Source organism: Myxine glutinosa, chromosome 11 (assembly GCF_964187855.1).
Source record: "Myxine glutinosa chromosome 11, kmMyxGlut1.1, whole genome shotgun sequence".
In the NCBI taxonomy this organism is placed as follows: Eukaryota; Metazoa; Chordata; class Myxini; order Myxiniformes; family Myxinidae; genus Myxine; species Myxine glutinosa.
In genome coordinates, this window is record NC_136271.1 from 102,857,848 (window position 1) to 102,871,534 (window position 13,687).

Consider the following 13,687-nt stretch of genomic DNA (forward strand, 5'->3'; position numbering starts at 1 on the left):
CTTTATTGAAAAGGCAAAGGTCCCCAATCATTCCCTTCCATAATCACAGATTACTCCCTGAAGCAAGTATGCCTCTCTCATTAAGGACAACAATTTCCACATCAATATTGACACCTCCTCTAAAATTGGACCAGCCACAGACAGCATTGGCACAGTAATTCTCAAGAATGGGGGTTCAACCCTAACAGTTCCCCTCTTTCTTCACTCTTCTCTAGGGTGGGCTGCTGCCTTCACCTTGTAATGTTGACAATGTCCTGCCTATTCACAAGAATAGTTCCAAGTCTGATCCACCGAAACTCAGACAAGTCACAGCCTTCTCCCGAACATCGGCAAAATGATGGAACCTATCATTTCTCCAGATCTCAGGCATTATCTCTCTTCCTAATCTCTGGTAATGTTTTCTGGTTTCGATACCATTCGATACCATTCCGCCATCGCTCTATTGCCGTGTCTGTGGAAGCGATTCCCTGCAGTCTTGCAAAAGTGCTGCCCATCAACATCCCATGTTTTCTCCCAGACCCACCCCTACTCTTTCATAACCTCATTGGCTCTCCCGACTCCTCACTCTCCTTTGCTTTTTGCCAATCATCCACCCAAAGTGTGGTGTCTTTGTCTTCTTCTTCCTCTTTGATCCTCTGACAGTCTGCAAACATGCTGCCCTCTGTCAGTTTGCTCCTCCATGACAAAAAACATTAATTACAATGGCGGTGCAAGCCTTCCGCTACATAATGACTACAGCAGACCGTGTACTTTGACTATTATTTCTGCTCTGTTAAAAACTGCATTCTGGTGTTTTGAGCAAATACACAATGTTACCTTTTTCCTTAGATCATATTAAGCAGAAAGCTGGTTGGACACAAATTTGGAATTTAGATGGGGTACTCGGGATAACTCACCTACTCTTTGCAAAAGATGTTAGCAGATGCACACAATGACCTACTCTTTGTGGACAGACACCGTAGAAGCTTTCACATCTACCAGCTAATGCCAGCATATGGGTCCCCAACGTAATGCCAATCCGAGGGATGGCATAGCATGTGTTGCAATGCCCTCCCAGCGAAGCACCGATCCAACAGCTTATAGTTGGGCAAAGAATCAAACCCAGGCAAGACGGTTCAGTTTGCTACGTCCTTGCAATCACATTGGACCTTCAAGAAGGAGCAGCATCATTTCAAACATTCTTGTTCATGGAAGAAGTAGTAGAAGGAAGTAGTTTGTTCGAAGTGTCATTTAAAGGAACATTTTTTAAGCGAATGCTTTTTTGCTGTGCACGATATGCATACATTAAAGAATACGCAAGCCGTCATTAAACCACAACCAATGGAATAAAGGTACAACTGATAACCAATCTCCGCGATGAAGCTAACTCCGAGGGCCTTTCACACACTCACCGCAGGCAGGTTGGTGGTCTTTCTGTCTTCTACCGACTCCTCTCTGGCCTTGCTCCCCCAGCTCTCTCTCTCTGTGCTCTGTCCCCCAAATATTCCTACAGGTCGCACAAGATCTACCAGCAACCCTCTTATGGTTAAACTGCCAAAATCTAGGCTCTCTGCTCACCTTCACTCCTTCATTCCCCTTTTCTCCTGCTTCTGGAACAAACTCCCCCAATCCCTTCAATCCCACTCCACCCTCCAGGTCTTTAAAACAGCTGTTCACCGCCATCTTTTATCTTCCCCCATCCAAAACCTTGATCTTTTCTACCCCCGCTAATTCACCCCAGATCCACTTTTTTGAAATTCGAACTTCTTTCCTGGAAGTCCTTGCAGTGTCCATGTGTTTTATACCTCTCCGACCTCCCCCCAAGCCCTCTCCCTCCCACAGATCTCCCGATGTCCCTGCTCTCAAATGTTGTGTTTGTCCTTCCCCTCTCTCCTCATCTTGTCTACTGCTCCCCTTATTTTATGTTTTGTGTGTCGGTTTGACTTTTTGTGTGATTAATGTTAGCTCTTTCACGAGCCTCGATCTTGTATACAAAAAAACAAAAGCACCACAAATGACAAGTGTGCGAAGCACCCTACTTTGGCATCCCCACCTGCTGGCTGGATGTATCGGCCACCAACGCTTACATTCAGCGCCCGGGTCACCAAGATGCCCACTGAGAAGTTTCCACCTCGTTCATTCTCATCTCAGAAATAGAAAGAGAGCAGAATAAAAACCGATAGTGTGGGAGCTTACGCACACCCACGTGGAAACAATAAACCATCACAGTGCTTTATTTTGCACATTTTTGTTTTTAAGGTGAAATTTTAAGTCATATGAAGGTTGTCAACAAGGCAGCACTTAAATATGAACTTTTTCTCCATTGCCTATGTGTGCAAAAGGTAATTTGGCCAGCTTTGCTGAAACATCGGATACGATCCATTTCTGCCGAGCCCATCATGCACCTCCTGCATGCACCATTACAAAACAATTTATCATTGCAAGGCAGATAAATAAGTTACAGCTTTATCAGTACCTTACCAGGTGGCGGAACGGCGCGATAAACGTAGCTCCTGCTGTTGAGGCTCCGCTTGTAATAGCTCGCTTCACATGGCTCCGGGTTTTCAGGCCACGGCTCTCGTTCGCTGATAAATTATATGGAATCAGCATTATAAATGAGTTAAGGAGGGAAGTTGGTGTGAGAGACTAAGGGTTAAAAGACAGAGGTGACATCAGCTTACCAGGTATACCGATGTTGCCATGAACAAATGAGCACAGCACAAATTAAATAAGCAGTTAATGCCACATATGAAGGGTAGGTGGTATTTCATGTAGAGCTCTTTAATGATTATCTTGATTAAAGCGATGAGGGTGGTATTACCCCACATGAAGTGAAAAGTTGGGTTAAGCAATTGGTTCATGTCTGTCCGTCAATCTGTCGACAAACGTCAGTTTATGATCGAGGAACAACTTAACTTGAATTGAATGTTATATTTTGAGCACAAATCGGAATATGAATCGGAAAAAAAACTTTCCATTTTACAGTACTTTGTCTCTGAATTTGTCTCGATCGTACATGAGTGAGACAATATTTATACCTTGTCTGCCTGTCTGGCAGTCAAACAAAATTGAAAGTCATTCCAAACAGGAAACTTACTTTATTTAAGGACGTGATGAAGGACACAAAGAACGGGCACAAATAACTCGTGTGACGCATTAAATAGGGTGGTGTAAAAGCCACTGCATCAATGGCAGTGAAACAGCGGTGAACTCCAGGAATTAATTTATTTATACAACTTTTACAATATTTTTAAAATTCAAATTGAATTATATACTTGAACACGAGAACACAAATCGCATTTTGACACTTTCACAACTCTTCCATTGAGCAGTACTTGGACATGTTAAATCGGGTGGTGTATAAGACTGCTTCAATAGCGCAAAACGACCGGATTAAAAAAAAAAATCTTTACAATCATTATTTTATTTAAATTGAAGTATATACTAGAACACTGCGCATGGTAACGTGTTCTATGAACTCTAGTTAAAAGTAGTGACAAGAGATGGGAGGAAGAATTTTCTCAAAGCTGGTTTTCTCAACTAGATTTGAATTCCAATTTCCAACAACCATTTTTGTAAAATAAATCAAATATATACATGAGATGAGCTACAGGTTGTTGTAATTGGTGACATGTCATAGCCATGATTTAATACCTCCGCCAGGCTGGACAGTTTACGTTTTGTATTCCACTGATAGGCCGGATCTACATTCAGACCTGAACGAAAATCGAATCAGCTTGTTATTGTCACACACCAAACCTTTATACCAAGTTTCCACCAAATCTGTCGACAACCTTTTGAGTTTTCCTGCCATGTATCGTTTTTGGCCCTATCTCACAATGGTGAAGAATCACTTTAAAAATTAAATAACTCTCATATCCGAATCCATATTCAGATCTTCACCAAAATCGAATCGAATCATCCTTGTGAGAAACCCAACCGGTTCACCAAGTTTCGTCCAAATCCGTCTGCAACTTTTTGAAATGTCCTGCTATATATCGTTTTTAGCCCGATCTCTCCATTGTGAAGAATCCCTTAAAAATTCTCGTATCTGAATGCGGATTTGAATCGATGTCTTTGTCCGACACTTAGAGCTGTCTACCAAGTTTTGTTCCCATCCTTCCATAACTCTTTGAGATGTCCTGCTCACAGACAGACAAACAGACAGACAGGGGGCAAAAACATAACCTCCGTCTATCTTCGGAGGCAGAGGTAACTATGTGCTGAGATGAGAATGCCAAACATGCCAACGCTTTGTATTGTGTAATTAAATAATGCTTGACACTCACGTTCCATATACAAGTAGAACATGTCACCAAAAATAATGAAAAAACAGCTCTACTTGTCTGATATCATCTGAATGTTGGGCCAGAAGTCAATTGCAAGTTTTGCGGAAAGGTAGCATCATTTCTGGAGGTGCGAATATCTATCTATAATTCCAGTAATCTCTGTTTGTTTGTACGTTTGTTTGTTTGTCTGTGACCGCTGTTTCTCGACAACTACCGGTCCGATATACTTGAAACTTGCCAGGTATATTGCTGGGGACCCGAGGATGTGCCTTTTCAAGGTTTGAAATTAATCGGACAAGTACTTACCGAGCTATGGCGATTTAGCCGTTCGCCGTTCGCTTTGGCGTTGCGAATGGACCAAACCATTCATGTAAATAGAGGGGGGGGGGGGGGGGGGGGTTCTGTGGTCGTTCGCTTTGGCTTTGCGAATGGACCAAACCATTCATGTAAATAGAGGGGGGGGTTCTGTGGTCGTTCGCTTTGGCTTTGCGAATGGACCAAACCATTCATGTAAATAGAGGGGGGGGTTCTGTGGTCGTTGCGAATGGACCAAACCATTCACATCGAATCATCGAATCACATCGAATGGACCAAACCGTTCGCTTTGGACCAAACCATTGCATGTAAATAGAGGGGGGGGGGGGTTCTGTGGTCGTTGCGAATGGACCAAACCATTCATGTAAATAGAGGGGGGGGGGTTCTGTGGTCGTTACTGCCACGTGGTTTCAAAGTTTTTTTTTGTTGTTGTTGTTTGCACGCATGTTTTTTTGCACCCACGTACGGGCACGCCCTAGGATGTTTACACACACACACCCCTACACAAATTTTTTTTTTTTTTTTTTTTTGGCAAGGAACGGGCACCCACGTACGGGCACGTCCTAGCTTATATATAGTACGGGCATGCCCTAGTATTGCTAATGCAGGGCCTCCTGTAAGTTATAGCAGGAATTTGGAATTTGACCAGGTGTCGACGATTCCCCACCTTTCGACTATTTGTTTGACTGGCATTTTAAACATCTACCGACTAATAATTACAGATGTATCCATCTGAGGGACTGTGCACCTTATAGTGGGTGCAAAGTACCAATTGGACAGTTCAGAACAAAGAGCTCAAAGGTAACAGCACTACATCTGCACCATCCTGTTAGGGAGGTTGCTTCAGTAAAAACCTACCTGAAGCAAAGGGACATTTATATTTGATGACAACGCTGGCCTTATATCACGAGATTAAGCACTGGGGACCGACCTTTGGATCGCGTCATGTGGGCTTACCCGTAAGATAACACTCTCGTGACTCCTCCATCTGTCGCTACAAACAAGTTGATAATTCCTAGACTGGGAAAGAGGGACATAATGATTAGGGATAAGAAAATAAAATGGCCTTGCTTAGCCAATCCCTCTCATCCTGGCATATTGAGTTAGAATGGTTGAGTGGGGGATCAAGAATCATTAGGGATGCTGAATTCTCTGTACATTTCAATTGAAATAATGAACTTTGATACAAATCTGAGAGAGGATAAGCATTCCTGTTCCCAGTGGGAAGGATGAGGGGGGGGTGGGGGGGGGGGGAGGAAGAAGCCTTACTCACCTATCAATGTCTACTCCAGGCCAGTGGGTCTGTGCGAACCTGGCTGTGATTCCAGCATCCAGAATGAGGTTGTAAATCAAGTCTGTCCGGCCTGAATAGTCACAAATACATCACAATGCCACTGTAATTGATTTCCCATTCCTATGTTTCTCACTTTTTGAGGAACATCTCTGCTCAACACTAATTATAGTTGGATTCACCAAGATAACACTGACCTAACAAGTTGTGAGGCGGTTCACCCACACATTTAAGGCATAAAAGGAGTATCTAGTAAAGAGAGGTTCCAAAGTTTTACAATTGGCTTCAGGAGAGACAAATCCAATGAGCTCGATGCAAATGTAGACCAATGGATGTGCTCAAAATTATAGAATAAAAACAAGTATCTGACAAGCAAGCATGAAATAAAACTTAGAGTCAAATCAAAATGGGACTGGGTTTTGTTTTTATTTACTCCTTCCAAACGGTGAGCTGTTTTATTGACTCAAGATATTTTATGGCAGAAAACAAAAAACAAGAAAAAGAGCAATCAGAGAATGCAAACCCTCGCCAGGATGTATTTTCAGTGGTTTTTAAGGCTTTTGTGTTAAAACAAATATGGTGGCCGAACTACGTGACCGATGACGTCATCATTATTTTTTTTCTAAACTAATTCATTCCTAAATTTTGCTCAAGAAATTTCATCTTGATCGATGACATTTTTGTACTTTTCAAATTATGACATCATAATGGAGGCACCTATGACATCATCATTCACAGATGCTATTCCCCATGGAGAGTTCCTTACAATGAGCTATGTCCTAATTTTTTCAATTCAGCGCTTTCGGAGATATAGAGGTGCAAAGTTTTTCGGTTTTTCCAAGATGGCGGCCGAACCACGTGACATATGACGTCATAATTATCATTAACAAATTATACAGGTGGAGTTGCACCTATGGCGAAAATTTCCTGTCAATCGGACCAACAGTTGCAGAGAAAATCATATTTATTCTGTGCGGACAAACAGACAAACAAACAGACAGACAAACAAACAGACAGACAGACAAACAAACGGATTCAAATGCAATACCGTCTCCTCAGGCGAGGTTAACTAGAATGGCACTCGGTAGAGCGCATACCCCCGCCAGGCTGATCAGTTTACGTTTTGTATCCCACTGATAGGCCGATCTGGATTCGGACCTGAACCAAAATCTAATCAGCTTGTTCTCGTCACCGAGCCAACACATCCACCAGGTTTTGGCAGAAGTCATCCATAACTTTTTGAAATGTCATGTCATATGTCGTTTTTGGTCCGATCACTCAATGTTGAAGAATCACCTGAAAATTCAATTTTTTTTAATCATATCGGGATCTTCACCAAAATCGAATTGATTTATCCTCGTCACACATCCAACCTCTCCACCAAGTTTCGTCCAAATCCGCCTCACCTTTTTGAGATATCCTGATATGTATAGTTTTTGGCCCCATCTCCCAATGGTGAAGAATCACTTAAAAATTCTACGAGCCGGATCCGGATCTGGATCTTCACCAAAATCGAATCATTTCGTCCTTGTCATATACTCAACCTCTCCACCAAATTCCGTCTGAATCCGTCCACAAATTTTTGAGATATCCTGTTCACAAAGAGACAGACAGACAGACAGGGGTGAAAACATAACCTCCATCCACCTTCGGTGGCGGAGGTAACCATGGTAATGATAAATGAACAAAAAAAAACAATGCATCTGAAAAATGCCAAATCAAACATACAGTGTTTTGCATCCGGTGTCTGCTTGTCCATCTCTCTCATGAAGTTTTGCAGGAACTGCTCATTGTCCTTTGTCATCCTCAGGTTTTTGCAGTATTCCCTGTGGATAAACATTCCACTTACTGATGGAGGCAATGCTGCCATTACAAGCCAGAAAATTAGGCATTAGCAGGAAAACCACTGAAATTCCACATAATGTAAAATGCGACCTCAACAATATTATACAAACAACAGTTAAACATTGTTGTAGAAATTACTTCGAGGGGATAAGTTTGCATAACATAGTTTAGTTATTTCCCATAGTGAATGTAATTGAATAAGCGTGAGGTAATGTAGTTGTGATATTAGATATGCATCGTTTTATTTCTAGAAAGATGTCGTCCATCTTTCCAAATGTGTCTAAAAGCCGCCATCTCTCTTCAAACCTCTTTTTAGTGTCCTAACCTTTGTATGCTGTCTTTTATGGGGGGTTTTTTGGGGGGGGGGGAATCAGGCTTTTAAGCACGAGTTGTGGTGGGAAACCCAAGAAGGCCATGTTGACCATCAGCAGCACCTTTATAGGTGAGGTCGGGGAAGGAGTTGTCCAGCCCACGGGCTAGGCCGCAGGCCAGGAGCGGATGAGAGGGGCAAAGTGTGTCACGCCGGTGAATGGAGGCGAATATTATATAAGCGCGTGCAGAGACGAGCATCGAGCACGGAGCAGATTCCCGGATCAGATCCATGGAGAAGCCTCGTCAGCCAAGCGCAGTCTCCTCCTCTCTGCCCCCTTCCCACCTCACCTCTCTGTCCTATGCTCCCCCTTTCTTCCAAACAAGAGGACATTCTGACATCATTACCTATTATTCCCTCATCACCTCTTTAAAATGGTGGAATCGTTAACTCTCTTTCTCCTCCCCTATCCACATTAACATTATGCCATTACCAAGTACACCTCCTCCTACTTCCTCATAACCTGCTTTCCTACCTTCCTAACTTCTCCTTTCACCCTGTTCACAATCTCGGTAACAGTGAAATATGTCTCGTGTGAAAATGATTAACTACCTTCAGGTCCCGTTCATGATCTCGCGAGATATGTCCTGTGGTAATTTCGTGGAATTGCCATTCTTAAGTGATTGTGAGTAGCTTAATTGTGTTACTAAATGATCCAAAATTTATTATCTTCTTCGTGATGCATAGATATACACAACGTTAAAATTAAATAACGACAAAACAATGTTTAATTCAGAATCTCACGAGATTTTGTCATCTTTTTTTTTCCTCATCACAGAGGGACAGACAGACTGACAGAGTAACGGAGAGACAGACTGATGGAGTGACGGAGAGACAGACTGATGGAGTGACGGAGAGACAGACTGACAGAGTAACGGAGAGACAGACTGATGGAGTGACTGAGAGACAGACTGACGGAGTGATGGAGGGACAGACTGTTGGAGTGATGTAGAGACAGACTGATGGAGTGATGGAGAGACAGATTGATGGAGTGATGGAGGGACAGACTGACGGGGTGACGGAGAGACAGACTGATGAAGTGACGGAGAGACAGACTGATGGAGTGATGGAGGGACAGACTGACGGGGTGACAGAGAGACAGACTGATGGAGTGACGGAGAGACAGACTGATGGAGTGACGGAGAGACAGACTGATGGAGTGACGGAGAGACAGACTGATGGAGTGATAGACAGACTGATGGAGTGATGGAGGGAGAGACAGACTGATGGAGTGATGGAGAGACAGACTGATGGAGTGATGGAGAGACAGACTGATGGAGTGATGGAGAGACAGACTGATGGAGTGATGGAGAGACAGACTGATGGAGTGATGGAGGGACAGACTGATGGAGTGATGGAGGGACAGACAGACTGACAGAGTGATGGAGAGACAGACTGATGGAGTGATGGAGGGACAGACTGACGGGGTGACGGAGAGACAGACTGATGGAGTGACGGAGAGACAGACTGATGGAGTGATGGAGGGACAGACTGACGGGGTGACAGAGAGACAGACTGATGGAGTGACGGAGAGACAGACTGATGGAGTGATGGAGGGACAGACTGATGGAGTGATGGAGGGACAGACAGATGGAGTGACAGACAGACTGATGGAGTGACAGACAGACTGATGGAGTGATGGAGGGAGAGACAGACTGATGGAGTGATGGAGAGACAGACTGATGGAGTGATGGAGAGACAGACTGATGGAGTGATGGAGGGACAGACTGATGGAGTGATGGAGGGACAGACAGACTGACAGAGTGATGGAGAGACAGACTGACGAAGTGATGGAGAGACAGACTGACAGAGTGATGGAGAGACAGACTGACAGTGTGATGGAGAGACAGACTGACGGAGTGATGGAGAGACAGACTGACGGAGTGATGGAGAGACAGACTGACGGAGTGATGAAGAGACAGACTGACGGAGCGATGGAGAGACAGACTGACGGAGTGATGGAGAGACAGACTGATGGAGAGACAGACTGATGGAGTGATGGAGAGACAGACTGATGGAGTGATGGAGAGACAGACTGATGGAGTGATGGAGGGACAGACTGATGGAGTGATGTAGAGACAGACTGATGGAGTGATGGAGGGACAGACTGATGGAGTGATGGAGGGACAGACTGCCGGAGTGATGGAGAGACAGACTGACGGAGTGATGGAGAGACAGACTGACGGAGTGATGGAGAGACAGACTGATGGAGTGATGGAGGGACAGACTGATGGAGTGATGGAGGGACAGACTGCCGGAGTGATGGAGAGACAGACTGATGGAGTGATGGAGGGACAGACTGATGGAGTGATGGAGGGACAGACTGCCGGAGTGATGGAGGGACAGACTGATGGACTGATGGAGAGACAGACTGACGGAGTGATGGAGAGACAGACTGACAGTGTGATGGAGAGACAGACTGACGGAGTGATGGAGAGACAGACTGATGGAGTGATGGAGGGACAGACTGCCGGAGTGATGGAGGGACAGACTGACGGAGTGATGGAGAGACAGACTGACAGAGTGATGGAGAGACAGACTGATGGAGAGACAGACTGATGGAGTGATGGAGAGACAGACTGATGGAGTGATGGAGAGACAGACTGATGGAGTGATGGAGGGACAGACTGATGGAGTGATGTAGAGACAGACTGATGGAGTGATGGAGGGACAGACTGATGGAGTGATGGAGGGACAGACTGCCGGAGTGATGGAGAGACAGACTGATGGAGTGATGTAGAGACAGACTGAAAGAGAGACAGACTCACAAAGTGACGGAGTGAGAGACAGACTGAGAGGGAGAGACAGACTGAGAGGGAGAGACAGACTGACGGAGTGACAGACAGACAGACTGACGGAGTAACAGACAGACTGACATAGTGACAGACAGACTGACGTAGTGATAGACAGACTCACGTCGTGACAGACAGACTGACAGAATGACAGACAGACTGACAGACAGATTGACAGAGGGACAGACAGATTGACAAGTGTATTATTATATACACAGGAAACCTTTTTGGTTTTGCAAACAATATGACGGGTCCATTCCAAAGCATCAGGTAATCAAGAAAACTTTACAGCAACAATCCAATAATTATGTGCGATTAAGTAGTGAGCTCTCCAGCATAAATTCTCATGAGTCGTCATGGTTGCCCGTAACAAAATGGTTCCGGAAGAACAACAGGATTTATGGCTATGGTAAAAGTAAGAGGAACGAAAGTTCTATGTGTGGAACATGAGTCCATTTCTTCGAAGATATTTATAAGCACGTGGCCCATGCATGTGGGCCTGGGGAAGGACTACATTTATAATGCATAGGATAAGCTGAGATTTGAGGAGGTAAATGAATATGTTCATCATACCGTGGAGCAATAAATACTCGACCCAGATCCTCGCCTGCAGTTGGAAGGAGCTGTTCTAGGTCTGTTAACAGAAAAGGCAGGCCCTATTAGCAAATAACAGAAGAAAACCAAAAAACCTTCATTTATTACACAAATTGATCATCCCTTTATTTGGGTGGTGTATAGGCCACAGACCGCTGCCGTGATCATTCCCGGAAGTAACACAAATACCAGCATGGTTACATACATGAAGGAAAAACATGCCTACTGCTTATGTACATATATTATACTTGATGGTTATATTTAGTCAGATAATTACAATTGCACTGGGCTATGAGCTGCCACCAGAGGCCTGAGACCTATGCGCTTTCACAAAAAGGTGGGAATATATTTCAGGTTGCAATTGTGGGTGGAGTCAAGCCAGCTGTCCAACCAATGGGGTGAAGGCAGTCCGTCCATACTTACATGCAGACATAGTCCAAAAATGAACTGGCTTTTATTTATTTAAGTATATTGTTTGCGTCCCCTCAACAAAGGTTTTCTAGTAGCTACACATCCATTCAGAAGACTTTGTGGTAATGTGTATCTTACAGTTCTTGAAGAAACGTTACAGTGCCTTCAGAAAGTATTTACACCCCTTGACTTTCTATCACATTTTTTGTGTTACAGCATGAATTTAAAATTATTAAATTGAGATTTTTTGTCACTGACCTACACATTATACCCATACCGTCAAAGTGGATTTTCTTTTTTTACGAAATAATTAAATATTAAATACAGAAATATCTGATACACATAAGTACTTCAACAAAGTCTAAGGTATTGTGCACTCTGAAGCAGGTTCTCCTCAAGAATTTGCCTGTATTTGACTCCATTCATGGTTCTCTTTATCCTTACCAATCTCCGAGACCCTGCCACTGAGAAGCATCCCCATAGCATGATGCTGCCACCACCATGTTTCACGGCATGGATGGTGTTAGATTGGCGATGAGCTGGACTCAATTTCCCCTGGACATAGCGCTTTGTATTCAGGCCAAAGAGTTCAATTTTAGTCTCATCAGATCACACAATCTTTTGCCTCATCCTCTCCTTCTTTCACGTGCCTTTTTACAAACTCAAGGTGTGCTGTCATGTGCCTTTTTCTCAGGAGTGACTTCCGTCTGGCCACTTTCCCATAATGTCTAGATTTGTAAAGTGCTGCGGAGACTGTTGTCCTTCCAGCAGGTTCTCCCATCTTAGCCGATGAACTCTGTAGTTTTTCTGTCAAAGTGGTCATCGGGTTCTTGGTCACCTCCTTGACCAAGGTCCTTCTTTCCCGGGTGCTCAGTTGGACGGCCAGCTCTGGGAAGAATGTGGGTAGTTTGATATTCTTTCCATTTCCTAATGATGGAGCTCACTGTGCTCTTGGGAACTTTAAACACTCTAGAAATTGTTTTATACCCTTCCCCAGATCTATGCCTCCTCTGACATGCACTGTCAACTGTGGGACCTGATGTAGAAAGGTGCGTTTCCATCTAAATCATGTCCAATGAATTGAATTGGACACAGGTGCACTCCATTAAAATTGTAGAGACGTCTCAAGGATGATCAAAGGAAATTGGATTCACCTGAGCTCAATTTGGAGCATCAAAGCAAAGGGGTTGAATACTTATTGACTCAAGATATTTCATCTTTTCATTTTTAATTATTTTGTGAAGAATTCTAAAAAAGAAATTCCACTTTGACATTTTGGGGCATTATGTGTAGATCAGTGAGAAAAAAATCTCAATTTAATTCCATTTTGAATTCAGGCTGTAACACAACAAAATGTGAAAACAACCAAGGGGTGTGAATACTTCCTGAAGGCACTGTCACATCCATACTTTCAGCTTTGTCATTCAGCTATGTCATGTAGAAAACATACTGAGGTACTTCACATAATTGTGCGAGAGTTTGGGGTTTTTATTCCCGACAGCTTGTTTATCAGTTCAGTACAGGACCAGTTTCGCGTATATCCACCGGCCACCTCAGAATCCTACATGCAGCTCCTGCTCAAACGTGAAGTCAGGCTGCAAATTGCTGCATGGAGTAACATATATACACTTGTCATGTGATCATTCCTAATTTGCAGGAGTTGTGGTATTCACCACACGACAATTATAGCACCACCTATACTTTGATAGTTCATCTACAGGTGCGGAATATCCTGATTGTTTGCGTGACAACCATTCACGGTGTGCAATAACAATACGTGACTATAATATGGATTTTTTTT

At 43.7% G+C, this 13,687-nt stretch overlaps 1 protein-coding gene across 1 annotated transcript in view; it reads right to left on the minus strand.

Annotated features, from left to right (window-relative positions):
• The window catches only part of LOC137436297 (voltage-dependent calcium channel subunit alpha-2/delta-2-like), a 208,918-nt gene that overhangs the window by 51,680 nt on the left and 143,551 nt on the right, over positions 1–13,687 (minus strand). The window contains exons 20-25 of the mRNA XM_078786300.1: positions 11,455–11,515; positions 7,603–7,700; positions 5,857–5,947; positions 5,541–5,603; positions 2,461–2,564; positions 2,033–2,125 (exon numbers count right to left, since the gene is read on the minus strand). Of these exons, the coding sequence (XP_078642426.1) occupies positions 2,033–2,125; positions 2,461–2,564; positions 5,541–5,603; positions 5,857–5,947; positions 7,603–7,700; positions 11,455–11,515 (510 nt within the window). The remainder of the gene's footprint in view (positions 1–2,032; positions 2,126–2,460; positions 2,565–5,540; positions 5,604–5,856; positions 5,948–7,602; positions 7,701–11,454; positions 11,516–13,687) is intronic.